This window comes from Balaenoptera borealis (assembly GCF_965194805.1).
Source record: "Balaenoptera borealis genome assembly, chromosome: 1".
Classification (NCBI taxonomy): Eukaryota; Metazoa; Chordata; class Mammalia; order Artiodactyla; family Balaenopteridae; genus Balaenoptera; species Balaenoptera borealis.
This window is the reverse complement of record NC_138860.1, coordinates 33,144,062-33,164,379: the sequence shown is the minus strand read 5'-3', so window position 1 is coordinate 33,164,379 and position 20,318 is coordinate 33,144,062. Positions and strand designations below refer to the sequence as shown.

The 20,318-nt window shown below is 47.5% G+C and overlaps 1 protein-coding gene across 2 annotated transcripts in view; it reads right to left on the bottom strand.

Annotated features, from left to right (window-relative positions):
• PM20D1 (peptidase M20 domain containing 1) overlaps nucleotides 1-19,888 on the bottom strand; it is a 33,184-nt gene extending 13,296 nt beyond the window's left edge. Inside the window, exons 1-12 of one of the 2 annotated variants that reach the window (XM_082363933.1) lie at nucleotides 18,942-19,888; nucleotides 16,282-16,368; nucleotides 14,531-14,763; nucleotides 13,996-14,082; nucleotides 12,498-12,631; nucleotides 12,077-12,196; nucleotides 11,215-11,290; nucleotides 10,781-10,842; nucleotides 10,460-10,538; nucleotides 8,375-8,446; nucleotides 2,869-3,037; nucleotides 647-746 (exon numbers count right to left, since the gene is read on the bottom strand). In XM_082363933.1, coding sequence (XP_082220059.1) covers nucleotides 647-746; nucleotides 2,869-3,037; nucleotides 8,375-8,446; nucleotides 10,460-10,538; nucleotides 10,781-10,842; nucleotides 11,215-11,290; nucleotides 12,077-12,196; nucleotides 12,498-12,631; nucleotides 13,996-14,082; nucleotides 14,531-14,763; nucleotides 16,282-16,368; nucleotides 18,942-19,110 — 1,388 coding nt within the window. In that variant the 5' untranslated portion in view covers nucleotides 19,111-19,888. The remainder of the gene's footprint in view (nucleotides 1-646; nucleotides 747-2,868; nucleotides 3,038-8,374; nucleotides 8,447-10,459; nucleotides 10,539-10,780; nucleotides 10,843-11,214; nucleotides 11,291-12,076; nucleotides 12,197-12,497; nucleotides 12,632-13,995; nucleotides 14,083-14,530; nucleotides 14,764-16,281; nucleotides 16,369-18,941) is intronic. The other variant, XM_082363934.1, reaches the window with a different exon arrangement.
• Nucleotides 19,889-20,318: the final 430 nt, after the last annotated feature.

Genomic DNA, 20,318 nt, shown 5'->3' with positions numbered 1-20,318 from the left:
AAATCTGTTCTTAAGCTCATATTGAAACACTTTTGTTTTATTGGCAACTGACATGATAAGGAAATCGGAGCTGGATATGGTAAGGAGCAGAGAGGTAAATGGCAATCATCCCCCCATACCCCAGGACTAAAAATTTGCTGAAGAACCTGCAAAGTAGTAATTCACATGCAGTAGTTGAAATTAGTGCGTAGGTCTCAGACTCCTGCAGTGTGTTTTCTTTTAAGAATTCAAAGCACAAGCCCACCTTTGACCTCAAATGTGTCTGCATTTCACTGACTGGAAATTGAGAACTCTGGAGTCCCCCCTCTTGGGGGAGAAAATGAGATCCAGAGGGGAAGCACTCTCTCAAAGGGAGGAAGAGGTGGGATTAGCGCTCAAGGGTCCTAATTCTTCCAGGTTCTCTCCAGTCATCTGATTATCTCCATCCCTGAAAACAGTCACCAACTCCCACACATTCTGGGGAGTGGCAAGACTCTGGCGCTCAGGAAAATTGGCCAGTTGGGTTCCACAATATCTTTATTTTAGTTTGTGCAAACCCTGAGTTTCTCCCATTCTGTGGACTGTCAGGAGAACGGCGTGGGAAAGGGACAGGTCAGATGTATCTCCTCTCTCCACCAAGCTGTCCAAACCTGTTCCACTCACTCACCTGCTGAAGCTCTGAGGCTGCAGGTAGATGGGGTTGAACCGGTAGATGCCAGTGGTAAGGTTCGTATAGTGTCTGCTGTCTGTGTTGCCAATACAAGTACCTAGAAAGGAAGAATCAAGAGGAATGGGGCTTTATGTGAGCAGCCAAGCCAAGGAAGTGGTGGCAGGTGGGCTACCTGGGAAATTGGGACCCCTGTGTCAACACAGAAGATGTCTGGCCCTTCCTTGGAAGGCTGAGGCTATGAATTTTTGTCCTTCAGGCTACCCATTCTCAAAACCTTTCTAAAACACCACTTCAGCCAGGAACATGGGCTATCTTCCCAAAGGCATTAATGAGACATCCCTTGACTGGTCCAAAGTGCCCTGTCTCTGTGATGACCATGGAGGCCAACAGCATCATTTCATACCCATAGCCAGGTTACTCTAGAAATCTAGATATCCAGAAATCTAAGTACATCTTCCTTATTGCCTGAGTTTTCTCGTATATCACCCAGGTCAGAAATAAACACTCTCTGGGGGAATTTTACTGCTATAAAATGTAATCTTCTTCAAGTAGAACATAATTTCCTGCTATTCTTGTCCTCTGAAGGATGACTCTGTCTTCCTAGAGTCAAACTTCAGGTTTGGAAAGTCCCAGGATACTCTCTAGTGTCCCACTCTCCTGAAGGTAGCAGGTCACCCCATTCCCCAGTAGGAGTGTTCTTTGAAAAAAGACCCCCTGGAACATCAGTTAAAGTGTGGTGGGATGATCTGGGATGGTAATATGTGTTTTGTTCTACTTTCCACTCCTGGTTTTAAATGTATAATCAGCCCCTTCACAATTCCTGGCTTTGGGGATTTCTGCCAGTTGATGCCTGCCTATCTTTATTCTGTAAAAGCCCAACTCTGTCGATGGGATTATGGCAGGTGCCCCAGAAAGGAGAGGGTAAGGTAGGGAGCCTTTGAGGGCCAAGAGAGGAGAATCTGGGAGTGTGCAAGCCAGGGTTCCTAGATGGTGGGGACCCAGGCCCTGCTCTGTGGCAGGAGTCCAAGCAGGTGGCAAATCTCAGAGGGTACATTCAGGGTGTGTTCTTGGGTCTAGAGTCAAAGATCTCACCCCCCAGACAGGCCAGGGAATCAGAGGAAATCTGCAACCTGAAGTGACCCTGTGGCCAGGACAATGGATGTCTCAGAGGCAACCACAAGGACCGATGACCACAGACTAAGGGACCCTGATGCTATGCTGTCGCGTAAGACCCCAAGGGCCTGACTCAAGGTGGTGGTGGCGGTTCTTGGAAGCTTCAGTAATGTCTGAGGTTGAATTTCTGAGGAGTGGGTCAGATTTAAGTTGATTAAAAAAACAAGGCTGCTCTTTTTCCCCACACCCGAGGAGCTTATGGGTGCAGAATTTCACTGTAATCTCTTTAAGGGCCCATGCCTAGCACAGGGGCAGGTCCTAAGCATTAATATTAGCTTAGAAAATGAGAGAATCCATGATTAAAGCTAGAAAAAAGGAAAGTGAACACAGGTCTTCACATCAGAGCATCTCTTCCTCACATCACAGACCACAGATTCTCAAACTGTGGTCAGTCATCATTCCGGTGTCAGAATCCCCTGGGGTATTTGTTAAAAAGGCAGATTCCAGGGTCCTCTCCAGAGCTGGTTAACCTGAATCTTTGGGAGTGGGTCCAGGTAATCTGCATTTTAATAATTCCTTAGGTGATCCTCTTCTCCTCTTAAATTTGAGAACCACTGTCTATACAGCATAGACTTGGAAGGTACGCCAGAAGACTGGGAAAGGGGTGTAGAGGTGCTGCTACCGGGAGAGGTGAAGGGGGTTTATTCAGATGGTACAGCCAGGAGGAGTTTCTGGGCTGCGGATTTTGAGCTCTGTTGCTGAACTGCTATCCTAGAATGGATCAGAACCAGATGGGGAACCTGGCCCCCTCTGTGGCTCCTCCAGAGGAGGGAGAATCGGAGCTGATCCTCTCCTCCATGCCAGACTGGCTGGCCTAGGTTAAGCAAGGACCCAGGCTTGGCTGACCTAATTTATTGTTTCTGATCCTTTCCTGTTTGCTTTTTCACTTCTACTGAGAGGGGAAAATACAGTTCCAGTCCCATCAGGAGAGGAAGCAGCCAGCTGTTTCCAGGCTGAACAGCTGGGGTGGGGGTGGGGCAGTGGATATTAGACAGGATACAGTTCCAGCCCCCCCTCCCCCCAGCCACAGCTGATGAAGTCATTACCTGGGGCAACAATGTTGACTTCCGGGAAGACAGACTGTATGGTCTGGCGGAGCAGCTGGTAGCCCAAGGCCTGATCATCAGAGGGGCTGACAGGCAGGGGGTCAAAGGCATTCAACACGTGGAACTGGATCCGGTCATCAGCCACAATGTCCTTGGCTAGTTTTAGGACCTTGAGGGAGGAAACAAAGGGAGTTCGATTTATTAATCTGCTATCCAAGTACCGTATGAATTTAAACAGTCTTGATTTCTCCCCAGCAAGGCAGAGCCCTGGAGTTTACAGAGGAGACTCATTTTGGCACTGGGACCTCAATTTCAGCCGACTGGTTGTAGGAGATAGAAGGGCTGGTCTTCCTGGAAATCTACAGCATGGTAGATTTAGGTTAAATATTTGGGAGGTTGCCTTACAGCCAAGAGGCAGGTGGGGGATTGGAAAATCAGGAAATTGGGTCCTTTCCCTTGGGTTGAGAACCACGGGCTGGGTGAAAATGTAGAAGAGACAGCACAGTGGAAATCTCAACCATCTTGAGACAGGGGGATAGATGTGATGACCTCACTTCAGCCTGGGAGAGTCTCCGACAGGTGGTGACAGGGTCATATACTTTCTTTCTTTCTTCTCTCTGGACATCCCTGCTTCCTCTTTGCAACCAACTGCACTGGAGCCAGGAAGATGAGCTCAACAGACAAGAAGTCAGGAGTTGGGGGACCGGTATTAAAGTTTTCTCTCTGTGCCTCCTTTCCTCAGGAAGGAACCTGAGGAAGCTTCTAGAAAATTCAGTCTGAAATGACTAGAGCTGAACTCAGCAAAAGTCCTGGTCCCAGGCAGGATGTAGACAGACCCTGAGGATTGGGTCACGTGGAGCCATGTGGGAATGGACCAGGCAGCTGACTTAGGGTGGCCCCCCAAGCCCACTCAGCCACCCAGGGAAAAGCCCCAGCACTAGTCTCAACCCATCTGATCAGCAGTTGTTTTAGAACTGTCTCTGCCCTAGAAAGGGGGAGTGTCTGTCTCATAATTGGGGGGCATTATCTCAAGAGGACCACTTTTAGGTCAGTGTCCCCTAGAAGCATGCTATGAGCTGAGTCTGGGGAGAAAATGAGGGTTCCTACTTCCGGCTTAGAAACCACCATTTAAACCAAACGAAATGCCCTGCTGTTGGATTAGGGGTAGGAGACAACTCACTTGTCAGAGCTTATTTTCACTCTAGCACTTATGTCCCTAATACTCTGCTACAGGAATTAATATATAGTCTGGATATATTCTTGACCCACTGGAAGGTTCCTGAAGTCATCCGCAGAAGTGTCTGCTGCTCCCTGTGCCAACTTACTTAAAGGTTCCTGCCTCCAGAAATTGAAGACGGCACACAGAATGGACCACTCTCAATGAGCGCAAGAGCCCAGGTTTCCCACCAGCTGTTAGGATAGGTCCTGACCCGAACACCTCATTTCTATATTTCCAGTACAAAGAACATAAAAGGCATGCAATGAATGTTGGATACACACATTTTAAAAGATGTGAACCAATAAAAAATAATAATAATGGGAGTTGTCTCATTAAGGAGCTTGCCCAAGGTTTATCCAGTTAGTATTGCTGGGCTGGGTATCCGAACGTGGTCTGACTTCACAGGGATGACGCTTTACTGCTTCCAAAGTACCTACAGGTTGAGGTGGTGTGGAGTAGAGCCAGAAAGAGGGTGGTGTTCATTTAAGATGGATTCCTTTGTGGTATGAATTTTGAGCCAGAATTTGAAGGAAGGATACGAAACTGATGGAGAAGAGGCAAGAGGCAGTCTGAGCGTGGAGAGGGGCATGTACAAAAACTGAGGAGTAACACCAAACTTTGTGCCACAGACAGCCACTTATTGCTGTGTGATGTTTGGCAAGCTCCTTAACCTCTGTGTCTCAGCTTGCTCGTCTGTTAACAGAAGGATAATAGTAGCACCTACCTGGTAAGGTGGTTGTTACCACTACTGGAATATATGTAACGTGCTTAGGCTGGTTCCTGGCACTCAATGTATGTTAGCTGTTATTTGCCTGTTTAGAATGGAGGGACCACCCTGGGCAATAATCAGAGGCACAAGGATGGGACTAAGAGGAGGGACTCATCAAAGGTAAGAGGGACCTCAAAGGTCACTGTAGAGCACATTGATCCCTCATTTCTCTGAGCTCTTTTCTATTTTATGCGAAGCTGTATTTTCCTCTCAAGTGAATGATAAATTCGTTGAAGGCAAGGACAATGTGTACTTAAAATTAGTAAGGTCTTTAGAGTTAGCAAGACCAGCTTCTATCCTACTGAAAGGCTGTTCAATAGAACGTCTATGACAGGCTGTCACCAGCTTGTCCTTGAATATTTCCAGTGGCGGAAAGCTCACCGTCATGTGTTTTAATATATTCCACCTTTGAACAACCCTGTTATGAATGTCTTCCTAATAATGAACTGAGATATGGCTTCCTGTAGCATCTAACCTCCCCCCACCTCTTTTTATTTATTTTTAAAATATTCTGTATAGTCCACAGGATAAAATAGTACAAGACACATCAGCAGGATTTCACCTCTGTTGAGATTAGAGGCCTGTGCTCTGGCTGCCTGAATGCTGTCCCCAGGCCTTTGCTCCTTCTTGGGTTTCAGTGTAAATGCCCCCTGAGAGAGGACTGACCACTGTATTAAAGCTGCTCACTGTTCCACTCCTACCTCACGACTGCTTTGTGACACATCATCCTATGATTTTCTTTGTGGTACCTACTTCTTCTACTTGTTCATTTATTTGATTACTTGCTTATTGCTGTCTCTACCCACTAGCACCTAAGCCCCTTTAGAATGGGAATGTTGTCTTGTTCACCATTTTCCCAACTGCTTGGAAGAATGTCTAGCCCATAGTGGTCACTCAATAAACACTTGGTGAATGAATAAATGAAGGAAGAAAGGAATTTTCTGTAAAACACTCTAGATAGGTGGATATCCAGCCTCTGAGAAGCTCATTACCATCCAAGGTGCCATACTCCAAAACTCTCCTTTAAGTGGGGGCTCCCTGAAGCATCTCCCAGTGGCCTTATTTCTACTCCCTGAGGCCCATGCAGAACAAACTTTCTACATGGTAGCCTGTTACATTTCTGAAGGCTCTTGTTCCTCACAGATGGGTGCCGGAGACCTATCTACATCCACGACATGGGAGAGACCAGCTAAAGATGGAGGAAGAGGGCTCTGGGAGCCATTTATGTTTCCATCGGATCCAGCGCAAGGCTCTGCACCCTCGGCCCTCAGACCAGCAGGGAGTGTCCCTGATGCATGGAATCGGGGCACGAGGGAGAGGAATGACCAGGACAAAGAGGTGCTGTGTGCTTTCGGGATAACAGGGGCTTTGCATTCCTCCCTGGGGCAGGTGAGCAGGATGGGCCTGAGGATTCCGGAGATTTCACGAGATAGGCTGGGAAGGAAGGCCACTGTGGCAGGGGACTGGAGAGGAGGGAAGAGTGCCAGAACCTGGGGAGATGAAAGCCCCAGCTGGTGGAAAACAGCCCGTGGAAAGGGCATGGAGTTGGAATGAGGATGGAAAAAAACTGGTGGAAAGAAGCTCAGTTAGGGGAATTCAGTGATTTCCTGGTCCCATGAGTCCCCAGGGAGAGGACAAAGGTTGGCACTGGATGAAAAGCAGCAGAGCCCAGGGCTTACACTGTCCCAGCTCCCTGCCAATGCTGGGTGACTCTGGGCAGGCTGTCAACTCATCCCCCCAACCCCTGCAATGAGGAGTGTGCCTCCCACCCTGTGTGAGGACACACAACATCCTCCATACGGAAGGCCCCAGGGACAAAGGACCACAGAAGGCTAAATGTGGCGGACCCTCGATGACCTGACCCTTACCTTGCTTAATCCTGAAACGTATTATTCATCTGACAGTTGTTAGGTTGCCTTTTTTGATCCTTTTCAGAAGGATCAGATTTACCTTCTAAATTCTTTTTAGCTCAACCCGATGTTTAAATAAGCTAGCCTTTCCTACAGATGTCAAACATTCTGTGTATTTCTTTTCACCTTTTAGCTTTCAGTTCAAATATCACATCCTTAGGGAAGCCTTGCCTGACCCCACAGACAAGGTCTGGTTCCTTGTTATATTCTGTGATAGCACCTGGCCCCCTTTCCTCATAGCACTCATCATGGTTTGCAATTACACATTCATTTTTATAATTTTAAAATTGATGTTCATAGCAGAACATTGCAAGGTGCTGTCCGCAACCCTCTTCTCTCCAAACTTCACACACCCTTCCCATGGGATTTTATTGGCTGTTGAGGTTTCAATTAATAATACTCCAGCCTCTATCTCTAGTTCATTCTTTCTCTAGATCTGAGGTATTTATACTTGCCTATTAATATATTAGAAGCTTCTCAAATTTCTAAACCCTTATATTTCTCTGTGAACTCGCTCTTCTTCCTGAATTCCCAATCTTGGTTAAAGGCATCAGCACCTGGCCAACTACCCAGGTTTAAAACCGTGGGGCCGTCCTGCCTTTCACTCACCCCACATCCATTACACACAGCACCCTGCTGAACCCAACTCTCACACCCACCTCTGGTGGGTACCTTCTTCACCCCATGACCACAGCCTTAGTTCAAACCTCTATACCCACTGCCTGAGATGTTGCAACAGCTTAACTGTTTCTTCTTACTCCAGGGCTTCCTCAGCATCACCGCTAGCACTGTCTCCCTAAAAGAGAATCTGAGTCTATCACAGCCCTATTTGAAGACCTCTGACAGTTCCCTTTTGTCCGCAGATTAGAGTCCAAACTCCTCGGCATGGCATACAAGGCCTTGATCCTCAAACTATAGCTCCATTTTCATCTTCCATTACTTCTCCCCCAAGTTATCCAACTCTTTAGACTTTATTTTAGCTGTACTCTGAATGTCTTACTTCTAGCAAAGTCCTATTTGTCTTTAAGTCCCAGTTCAAATTTCTAGGGATCACAAAAGACTTTCTTGATCCCCAGAGGTAGCACCAGCCCCCTTCTTTGCACTGGTCCTGTGGTAATTTGTTCATCCCTATTTGTTATAATCCTAGTATAGTGTAGTGGCTAAAAGCACAGACTCCGGAACTAGTGCTGGATGTATAATCCTGGGCATGTTTTTTACCTCCTCTGTTGATCTGTGCCTCTGTTTTCCCTGTTAAATGAGGATAATACATTTCCTACTTCATAGAGTGGTTGTAGGGATTAAATGAGTATGTGTCTACCTGAGAACAGTGCCAAGAGCACAGAAAGTTCACTGTCTGTGTTTGCTACTATTGTTATCATTTCCTATTTGTCACTTATTATTATCATTCATCTCCCACCCCTAGACTCCAAGCTCCCCCAAGCCAGAAATCTCCTATCTCCCAGCCAAGCACCTGGCACATAGGAAGCCTTTGAAAAATCATTGAACAAATGAGAGCCTGGGCCAGCCCTGGGATTGCAGCTCCACCCCAGTCCCGACAGACACATCTCACTGATGCTGACTCAGTTGTCAGGAACACATGGTACATACCTCCTGGACTGTCTGTGCAGGATGAATTCGGAAGTTGATGGTGGCCTGGGCCACAGGGGGGATGACATTCACCTAGAGAGAGAACCACAAATCCTGGCTGAGCCGACCTCAAGTCCCCCGCACCTGACCCCTCCCAGGAAGTGCCAACTACCACCTGCAGGGGGAGAGGAAGCTGATTTGATTGAAAAATCCAAGGCTTAAGTTTTTCAGTCAGCCCCTGTCTTCTCTGGGCCCTTGACATGTGTTCAACGCTAGAGGTGTGTCTCTGCTCCAGGCCAGACTTTCATGCTTCTTGGTCTTGGAGGGGGTCACAGAGAGATGCTCAGAGCAAGACTGCTTTGTCTGGGACTGCATGGACACCTCTGCTTTGGCCCCATGCAGTGCCACTGGCAGTCTTCTGTGTGTGCTCTTTCCCAGGGCACCCAGGACATTTCTGCAGCGGTCAGCGTTAGTCCTTACTCAGGATAGGGCACCCAGAGCATCTGAGGCCCCATCATGGCCCTGAGGGGGGTGATCATGGTAATGGTGGTGGCAATGGTGATGGTGATTTCCCACATCCAATTGCAAAATTTGACTCTGTTCTCTGTTTGACCAGGAAAAACCCAAGACTAATTGGAGAAGAGAGTTAAGCTATGGAGGGAATTTTTCCCAAGAGGCCATGAGAGAAGAGATTCCCCAATTGCGTTATCTTTCTTTGAACTGGTATGGTGCAAAAAAGCACCAGACTAGGGACAGGAGAACTGGCTGTTATAAATTAGCCATGTGATTTTGAATAATGACAACCTCTTTGTGCCTCTGTCTTTCAACTGGCAATTGGGGCAATAATCCTCTGTTAGGAGGACCAAATGGAATAACAAATGTGAAAGTATTCTGGACAGATAAAAACACCATTCAAATGCAAGGACACAGTACTGTTATTTTGGTGAACTCTCTAGGCAGCTGGTGAAGCCAGCTCGGGCCTGGCTGACACGCCAGACACTCCAGTCAGTTACGTCAGGAGTGAATTCTGAGACACCATTCACTTACACTCAACCCGGGCTGCACAGTACCAGGGCTCCACAAGGCCACACTGTATTCTAGGTGAATGGTGTTCCTTGAAGTTGTGCTGGTGGTACTGGTAGAAACTGGAATGGTCTAACTCCTTTCCAGATTTCAGAAAGGCCTCAGCCCAGGCGAGCTAGCGTGGCTAGTTCAAACAGACAAGCCCCTTACTGGCTGGTCCAACTGGAAGTAGACCAATTTGCTGAAAAGTAGTTCTTGGAAAAAAATTTATCAAAGTATTGGTTCACCTGAAACTTATTTCTATAAAATGTAAACCTTGGGAGTTCCCTGGTGGTCCAGTGGTTAGGACTCCACGCTCTCACTGCTGAGGGCCGGGGTTTGATCCCTGGTCGGGGAACTAGGATCCCACAAGCCTCGCTGCATGGCCAAAAAAAAAAGTAAACCTCATAGAATTTACGTTTGCAAAGGCCACCCAATATTTACTGTATTTTGGGGAATGACAGTGTATGTATTTTAAGTGTTATGTATATCACAAATGTTATAGATTTTTTTTTTTTAAATTAAGTTATAGATTTTTAAAATGGCAGGTGAGTTTCTCTCATTCAATTCAGGGTAACGCTAGGGGAAAATATATTCATCATTCATTAAATCTGTGAGGTGAATAAATCTTTCAAAATATGAGGAAGAATAACAAAAAGGTGGTAGGGAGGTTGGGAATCTTTAGCCTACGTGACCAAAATGCTAAATTAATATATTACATGTTGAATGAGTATAGGTCACAAGAATTAATTCCCAAATAATGCCTCTTCACACCAGTGTAATGGTTGTTTTTTGAAGGGGTACAGACCCAGAGAACCTGAGGGGGGCCCCTGAAATGCACATATATGAAACTTGGCCAGTAATTTCACGGAGTTTATAGACATCAGCTAGAACCCTTGCTCCTGAGGCTTACCCATCTGATGACACAGGACAGTTCAGCACTGGGCCTTCCTACTATTCAAATTGTAACCAGAGAAGGAAGGAGAAGCCAGGAGATAAAGTCAAGGGATGGAGGGATGTGTGGGAGGAACCAGGTGGTGTTACCTTGACCCCTGCGTTGAACATGGTGAGTGCCGTGGTGGTCCTGACTAGCGCATTGGTTATGTAATTCCTCTCCATCAACCTAAAGCAGAAGGGCTAAGGTAAGACATTGTACAATGGAAAGAAAGAATGGGTTGTTGGATTACCCCCTTTCCCGAACCTTGGAGATCTTTAAGACCAGGAGGGATGTCCTATGTACGAATTAGATGTAGTGTCTGGTGGCTGAGGGATGGTTAGCCAGGCCCAGTTAAGCCAAAGAGAGGGGACTGGGAAGTGGGTAGGTTTGGGGTGGGGGATATGAGGGACAGAAAGATAAAACTTTACCTGCTTACAAGGGGCTGAAATAGCCACAGGTTGCTCAAGACTATGTTGGCAGGGAAGGGGAACTGAAAGGGAAAGCAGCAGGTCAGCAGGATTTCAGAGGGGTCAGCATAACAGGCTCACTGTTCTGGGGCCTGGGTCTCTCCCTACTTTAGATCTGCCTTGAGGGCACTTGGCAGTAGCCTCAAGGATGAGTGGGAACCAGCTCCCTCAGGGTGCCCGATGTTAGGTCTCAGGTTCTCAGCCTGAGCACCAACAGCCCCAAAGAACAAGCTGGATCCCTGCATCTTGGGCTCAGCCACAGGCTGGGAACAGGTGAGAATGGGCAGAGCACTGGTCAGCAGTAGGGCTCCTTTATTACTCGAAAGGCAACTTCTCTGCCACCCTTTCTTCCTCTTCCACAGCTGACAAGGGGTCTGCGAGACTCCTTCTCACACCTCATTTGCCAGCTGCTGCAATGCCATCTTCAATGGCCCGCCTCCAAACATGTTTGGCATTGGTGTCTGCTCCAGTCTGGAAGAGAAATGGAGCTCTCAAGACTCACCCAACTCAGTCTAAGACCAGCGGTCTGAAGAGAAGGAGAGAGATAGAGATAGGATGTTTCAACAGGCCTGGCCAGGAGGTCTCCCACTCACCTCCCCATCACCTCCACCAATCCAACCGTTCCAAGATCTCAAAGCACAAGTAGGGCTACCTCTGCTCCACCAGCAGGAGGTGTCCCTGTCTACCAAGCCCAAGGTAGGCACCCCCACTCGTTGCACCTACCACACTGCAGCAAAATTGTCAGTCTCTTCCGCTAACTGTTGAGTTCCTAGAGGAAAGGGACTGTCTGTATGCCCATCACTGGGCACAAAGTCTTGAACATGGTAGATAGTTAAATATTTAACGGAATGAATATAATTCTTCTTCCTACTCTGCAAGAAAACCGGCCAGAGGTAAGCTCTGCTGTTACAGACCCTGCTCTCCTCACCCACAGTCAGCAGCCTTTATTTACCTTAGTTATCTTGCCAGGGCAGGTGGAGAATTTAGACAGTTCTTTTCCAGCTTGTGAGCTCTAACTTCAGGCCTGGACTTTGGACTATTCCAGCTACCTAACCTAGCTTTTGTCTGCTGGCCCTTACTTGCCATAATGGATAGATCCTCTTCTGACATCTAACCCACTGTCCTTCCTGCAGCCCCCATGGTGGCTTCTCAGCCCAGCTTCAGGACAAGAAGCTTAGCTTCCTCAAACTCAAAGTGGGAAAGTGCCAGGTCTTCCAGCCTGAGCCTGGCAAGGGAGCAGGGCCAGGAATTGCTTACCGGCTGACAGCAGCTGCGAGGATGCCAATGCTTGTTTCCTTTGGAGGAGCTGAAGAATGGCCTGGAGTCATGTTTACTTGCAGCATAAGGTTAATTGCACCCTTCTCGGAGACTGAAACCCTGTAGGAGAGGGTCAGAGAGGGCCCTCCTGACCTCCTCCCACCCTGAATGATCCCATAGGCCCCAGGCCCATCTGTGCAGTGTCTGGTGGGCCAGGAGGTCAGCTTCATGCTGCTTAACAAAATTTACTCTAGGGGAGGAAGGGAAAGGGAAGCCCAGACCTGGTCGAAGATCGGGGTGATTAAAGCAAGAGGAGTAAAATAAAGAGTTGTTTCAGCATGGCCTAGAGACACCAGGCTGAGGTCAACTCTAATGGGGTGAGAACGCCTTCCAAGCTGGGGGGCTGGGGTGCTTTACTCACATGGCAAAGGGCTTCTGGAGGTTGGGAATGAAACCATCCAAGATGAAGCTCCCCTCATCCACAATGAAGGCTAGCTGGATGCCCCTTGCCTGTAGCAGGGCTGAGATCTTCTGAGCCCCATTTACCCCTGATACCTGCAGACATTGAACCCAGAGCCACAGTCCTTCTCAGCCAGACCTCCAGAGGTAGCTCACAGAGACCCATCCAGCATAGCTGGGGGCCCCAGAGCCTCCCCACCCAGGCTCCTTCCTGGGGGGCAGGGCCCTCGACAATCCTGCCTCACAGAATCCTGGAGTGTCAGAGATGGAAGGGCCCAATGCCCCTCACTTCACAAGTGAAGAAACTGGGACCCAGAGTATGAAGTGATTTGCCCAGGGTCAAAGTAAGTGGCATCACTGGAAATAAAACACATTCGTTGATCTCCCTGTTATTTCTCTTCCCATCACACCAGTCCTTCTCTAGGTGTAGTTGATGGATTACGTGCCTGCCTCAGGTATTACCAGGGAGTTTGTTAAAAATTCAGATCTATGCATATCACTAAGTGAAAGAAGCCAATCTGAAAAGACTATATACTGTATAATTCCAACTATATAACATTCTAGAAAAGACAAAATTATAGAGACAGTAAAAAGATCAGTGGTTGCCAGGGTTTGGGGGAAGGAGAGAGGGATGAATTGGCAGAACACAGAGGCTTCTTAGGGCAGTGAAAATATGTATGACACCATAATGATACCATATATGTTATTATACATTTGTCCAAACCCATAGAATGTACAACACCAAGAGTGAACCCTAATGTAAACTATAGCTTTGGGTGATTATGATGTGTAGGTTCATCATTTGTAACTAATGTACCACTCTGGTGGGGGATGTTGATATTGGCGGAGGCTGTGCATTCGTGCAAATAAGGGAAACCTCTGAATCTTCTCATTTCTGTTGTGAACCTAAACCTGCTCTTAAGAAAAAAAGTTTTTAAAAAACAACAAATTCGGGGGCTTCCCTGGTGGTGCAGTGGTTGAGAGTCCGCCTGCCAATGCAGGGGACACGGGTTCGAGCCCTGGTCTGGGAAGATCCCACATGCCGCGGAGCGGCTGGGCCCGTGAGCCGCAATTGCTGAGCCTGCGCGTCTGGAGCCTGTGCTCCGCAACAAGAGAGGCCGCGATAGTGAAAGGCCCGCGCACCGCGATGAAGAGTGGCCCCCGCTTGCCACAACTAGAGAAAGCCCTCCCACAGAAACGAAGATCCAGCACAGCCATAAATAAATACAAAATTAAAAAAAAAAAAAACAACAAATTCGGATCTATGGCACAGAGCCCAGGCATCTGCCTTTTGGTCAAAGTCCTTAGATATTTCTGGCGACAGATACACAGAGAAGTTGGCAAATTACCACGCCATATCCTGGAGACAGTGCAGCCGGGGAGCAAACCAGACCAGGGTGAAGCATACTCCCTCCCCCAACAGGGGACCCAGAGATAGGTATAGGATGAGGGGGTTCTACCTCCTCATCATGGCCCAGAGCAATGAAGAAAGATCTTCGGGGGATGTAGTTTCTGATCAGCAGAAGCTCCAAGGCCTGCAGGATTGCCTGGGGGACAGAAGGACAATGGAAGAGGAGAAAGGCTTATTCTCTAAGGTGTGGCACCAACGCACATCAGAGACATTTGGCTGCTGGCAATAGGGCTGATGGGACTAGGATGTGATAGACTCTCTTTGGAGAGAACAAATTAAAATGGTCCCAGGGGATGGGATGTAGGGAAGCAGAGCTCTGCATGAAACTTATACCACCTGGAGAAAAGCATAAATTTATCAATGTCAGAGCTGAAAGGGTACCTGGGGATCATCTACTCTAATCCCTATTTCACACTTGAGAAATCGGGGCCCAGGGAAGTGACAAACTGATGACTGGAACCGAGGTATCCTGAAGCCAAGGTTCTTTCTACCATAGCCTCCTGCCTCCCAGGGCTTAGCCAAGCACCCCCCTCCTGGGTTAATCTTTAGGACTCCAAGGCAGAGGGAACACAGCGTTTCAAGACCATAAGAGAGTTCTTATTGTCCAGTGTGCCTCGACCATAGATGAAGCCATCACTCTCCAACCCAGAGAACGGGGGCACGTCCCAGCCTTCGTCAGGGGCAGGCACCACATCAATGTGAGCGAGGAGCATGTAGGGCTGCAGGCTGGGGTCCGAGCCTTGGACAGTGAACAGGTGGCTGTACTCTCCCACAGCTTCATGCCGGATAAAGCTGGTTTTGAACACAGTAGGAAAGACTAGAAACAAAGAGATGAAAAGCAATGAGAGAAAGCCAGATTCAACAGTTGCCTTTGGTTTTCCTACCATTTGATTCTCCCTGCTTTTTTTTTTTCCTTTAAAACATGCAGCCTCCTTTAGGAAGCCTTCTGGTACAAAGCCAGTCTGATTTCTGATTTGCCCAATCTCTGAAATACCTCTTCCCTATATTATAATGTGCTATTACTGTATAATAACCTGAATATCAAGACCCCACCATTATGACAGATAAGAGCTCAAGATCTGGCTTGGTCTGACCTCTAATGTTGTCACAAATACACGTTACAGGATGACGGAGACGAAGACTATGTTAAATTCTAAATATAATAGGCCCCAGTTTCCAAATTACTTGGAACCAAACATGACCACTATATATATATATTAAAAAATCAGAGATATTTTTCTTTTACAAAACAATACTTTTAATGTTTGTGTTATATGGAGATAAAAGATTATTCTGTCTAGCATATGGCCACAATTTTGTGTGCAGGTGTGGGTGTTCCCAGGGTCAACTATTCCGGTTACAGATAAGTATTAACACAGGTGGCCTTAGAAACATGGGAGAAAGAACTTTGATCTCCCTCTGGGCTGTGTTGGAAGAATCCATATATACCTCTGTGGATACCTAAAAACAAACAAACAAACAAACAAACAAACAAACAAAAATGAAGAATATGCTTTTTTCTTGTCAGCCAGCTTATCTAGTCTACTGTTACTGTTCATTTCTTTCCTGATTTTTATCTCCTATTTAGTGAAGACTTTCAGCCTGTTGGATTGATCCCAGATCCACCCGTCCCCAGAGTGTTAGAGAGGGGGCTACTTGCCATGCCTTTGCCAGCCCCTCCCACCTGGGACTTGAGGGGGGCTGTTTTTTATTTGATTTAGGAAAGTGGCCTCACTACTTTCCATGAGCTTTTTCTATGGGGAGGGGGAGCTCCAAGTCTCCTTTTTTCTGTTGACCCATATTTCTTTAGCTCATGGGCAGTGGGGAAGGGGGAGAGGACTGATGTGATAGTTCAAAGCTGTTGACTGCCTAGAAGCTCAGAAATGTGTTAGTAATGAATCTGGAGTAGGGCTTGGGTAGGTGGAATGTGTGCATGTGTGGGCTGTAGGTATGTGTATGGAGGTAGGGGTGGGAGGAGCATGGAGCTTAGATCTGGAAACTATGGGAGAAGGAATTCCTAGTCCTACCTTTTGATTAGATTATATTTATTGACTGACATATTTAGGGCAAAGATTGGGAGAGTTCAAACTCCAACCCAACAGCTATGTGCCTTGGTTCTTCAAAGGGCAAATCTATAGTCTCTACTCTGTGTCCACTCTAACTCCTGGACTCTCCCTTCTATCGCTCCCCACTATGTACAAACTTTGGTCAAAAGAGGCCCATTCAAATTAGGTTGCCCTTGGCCAGTCACAAATTAAACTTCTTTATCACTTTGTAAAAGCACTGTGTCTCCAGCGCTACCTCTCCTACCCCTTCTGCACAGTTTGTGGCTGACCTTTATGAATGTATTTTCCAAACTCAGCCAGGGCTGTCGTGTTGAGCTCCTCGGGGCTGAAAGACACTGTTGGAATCTGGATGGCACCTATCAGAGTCAGAGATGGAAGATGATAACAACCATTGATTTTTCCACAGCCCTCTGTACATAAAAAGCTCTCTTGCATTCATTATCTTATTGTGGAGGGCAAAACAATCCTTTGAGGTAGGCACTGTTGTTTTCCCTTATTCGAAACTGAGGAAACAAGCTTACAGGCATTAGGTGAGCTGCTCAAGGTTGTCCAGAAACAAGCAGTAGAACTGGGATTTAAACTCAAGTTGTTGAATTTATTTAGGCTACTATGGTTCTTAAAGGAAAATAAAGTCCAAGATGGGATGGGGTGGGGGAGGTCAGACAGGAGTAGATTTTATATCCTGACCCTAAGTGGGAAGCTGCTATAAATTGCTTCTAAGGTCTCACTCTGCCTCTGAAGCCACCATCCCTTCAATGAATCTAAGGAGCCCGCTGTCCTGGGTCCCTACAAGAATGAAGCTTTGTGTACTTTTCTGTACAGAGAGTAGGCTTATTCCTCATAGACTGGCTCATCCAGAGTCTCACTGTTCTCTCAGCCAAGGCCAGCTTTTTGGGCACATGATGCCTGGGAAGGGGTGGATTTAGAAGCTCCCAAACAAGCTCTTCAGTCATAAACAATCTCATCCACTCTACCCGGAAGTCTCAGTTGCTGAATTGCCACTAGGTTGATCCCTTGGTGAAGGCTTTACATTCTTAAAGAGTTCCACTATCAAATGCAAACAGCGGGGGTTGGGGGGGAGGAGGGGCGCAGAAACACATGGATCATGAAATTATTTGATTAGATGGCTGTCTGAAAACACTGGGAACAAATGCACCCAGGGCAGCTTGAGGTCAAGGGAGGGCCTCTGACTTCTGTACTCAGTTTCGCTAAGAATCAACCCTGCGTCATAGCCTACCACATAGGTGGGGAAGCCAAGGTTCAGAAAGACTAAACAAACTGCCTGCATGAGATTGAGAGGCAGACTCAAGATCTGAACTCAGGTGTTTTGTCCCCTGCTCAGCGTTCTAAGCCATGTTGCTATGAGGCCCCTTTTTTTGGTTCTAATCTAGCTTTTGCTTTCTTTTGTGCAGGGAGACTCTGGTGAGCTGCTGCCCAATGCCCTTCAGAGAACTATTTATACTATGATGCTTTGGGAAAGCCCTGCTCTGCCTCCCAGGCCTATCGCTCCAGCACAAACACAATTTATATTTAACACCGAGGGTTAGCTTTTGCATCTGCCGGCACATGTTTATGTAGGCAGTTTCTTTTAATCCATTACTTAATGGAAGGGAAAAGACTGGCGTTAAGCCCAATGGTGAGGAAGGATCTCATTATACCACAGGATCTAGCACTCAACAGAAACTTTCTTTTCTCCTGGAAAACGCAGATTGGGAAGGTAAATAAATTTTTAGCCTTGGTTTGCGGTCTAGGGGAGAGATGTCCTTTAGGAGAAGAAATTAGGAACATCTCACACGCCGGCAACACTCCCACACCTCTTTTTGGAGCCATCTAGAAACTACAGGCACTAGATGTTGTCACCCAGTGCTTACTCCGAGGTGTGGGGTGCGGGGGAAGATCATTTAACTGACCTAAACTTCAATTTCCCTCATCTGTAGATAAGATTCAGATCATTTAGTCTTAAGTGATTTAACAAGTGAAAACTCTCAAAGGTTAAAAGCTGTTGTATTTTTTTTTTTTACTCATTACACATTTATTGTACATTTTCACAATCTGGATTTGCCACAGAATTGGGGGCATGGGGTGAGGGAAGGGGGGGCAGGGGATACTGGGATAATATGGGGGGTCTAGAACACAGCACCCTCACCCCCAGCATCTCTCCCTACCCTTTCACACCACAGCTTAGATCTCCCTGCTCCCCCTCCACACAGAAACCTCGAGTGTGGGGGGAAGAGTTTTGGGGGTCCCCTCCAGTGTCAGGTTAAGGGACTGCACCCTCAGACCCCTAAAATTGTGCCATTTAAAAAGACATTAGACCCTTCCTTTATCACTTCACCTAAGGAGGAGACCTGGAGAGGGGCAAGAATCCCCATCTTCCAGCAAGTTCTACATTGGCAGTGACCAGTACCCCCAGCCTGAATTCAAGGGGGCAGTCAGAGGAGCTGGGCAGTGATGGGGCAACACCCCCCAAATGAGGGAGGAGGGTATTCAGTCCAACCTCCAGCAGGGGTGGGGCCAGAGATTTCAGGCAGGAATTGGGGGGATTCTTTGCCCTGCCCCGTCCTCCCCAAGGCAGTGATGACCCCCCGACACACTGGCAGCCACCTCTTCCAAAAGAGATCAGATTGTGGCCAAGCCCCATGCTCCAGGCAAGCGGAGGTGGGGGTGGGGTAGGGTGGATAAGGGCAAAGGTGAAGCTTCCAGGGTAGGAAGGGAACGCTGGAGTCCCCAGAAGCCAGGTCTAGGAGAAGAATGGGCTCCCCAAGCCGGGCACGAGGTGCCGTGAATGGGACCAGGGCTCGGCGGTGGGGTGTTGTGGAGCTCGAGCTCGAGTAGCCGACCTCTGTGGCAGGAGAAGGGAGTCGCGGGTTGGCCCGAGGAGACAGCGACCTATATATGAGAATAAGTGGTGAAGGGGACCAAGGTTCACCTTTCAGAGCCTCCTTCATTGCGACGCGCTCCTCTTGGCTGAACTGAGAAGGGATTCGCGGCGCCTTCCGATGCTCCTTGCCCCGCAGGCCCTTCGATCTGGAGACGGTGGCGATACCTAGCAGCAGCACAGCCGCCAGGGCCAGCAGGCAAACGTACGGCCGAGCCATGTTTCTCTCAATGCCTCGGTGCCAGTCGGCGGGCTGGAGTTTGGACCTAAACAGCCAGCCCGCGATCTTCGCCCTGTCACTGCTCTAATTCCCGCAACTGCCTTAGTCCCACCCCATTCCCAGGGCTGGCCAATCATCCCATGCCTGAAGATGCAGGACAACCAATCCACGGGATGGCCACGCCCCAGGCCCGCAAGGCCTTTTGGGGGTTGTGGTTTCTCGCCCTGTAGCTCGCAGCGGCAGAGCAGAGATGAAGTAGGGTTCCAGGCAAATTAGTGCAAGGTCTTGCCTGCACTTGATCTTCTGCTTTGAGATACTCGTCAATCCCTTTCTAGATGACAACAGACCAAATAAAAGGGGGAAAAGGCAACTAAATGAACAAAGTTTATCAGATCTTTGTCTACTTCTCACTTCCTCTGAAGCTTAGGGCTTGACTACCATTCCCTTAGATTCCATTGAGGAAGCTCTGCAACCCCGGGCTTGATTTCATTTGAATTGGAACAATATTGCTCTGTCTATAGACATTGTTTTGAAGTATATTAGATGAGAGTGTTTGCTTCTGTTTAGGAATTCGCTGAAAGTGTTTTTGATATCAATGTTAACACTGCATTTTTGCAACTCCAGGCAAATACATTAAGACTGAAGGACTTTTTATTTTATTTTTTTAAACATCTTTATTAGAGTATAATTGGTTTACAATGGTGTGTTAGTTTCTGCTTTATAACGAAGTGAATCAGTTATACATATACATATGTCCCCATATCTCTTCCCTCTTGCATCTCCCTCCCTCCCACCCTCCCTATCCACCCCTCTAGGTGGTCACAAAGCACCGAGCTGATCTCCCTGTGCTATGCGGCTGCTTCCCACTAGCTATCTATTTTATGTTTGGTAGTGTATATATGTCCATGCCACTCTCTCACTTTGTCCAAGCTTACCCTTCCCCCTCCCGTATCCTCAAGTCCATTCTCTAGTAGGTCTGCATCTTTATTCCCATCTTGCCGCTAGGTTCCTCTGACCATTTTGTTTTGTTTTTTTAGATTCCATATATATGTGTTAGCATACGGTATTTGTTTTTCTCTTTCTGACTTACTTCACTCAGTATGACAGTCTCTATGTCCATCCACCTACTGCAAATAACTCAGTTTCGTTCCTTTTTATGGCTGAGTAATATTCCATTGTATATATGTGCCACATCTTCTTTATCCATT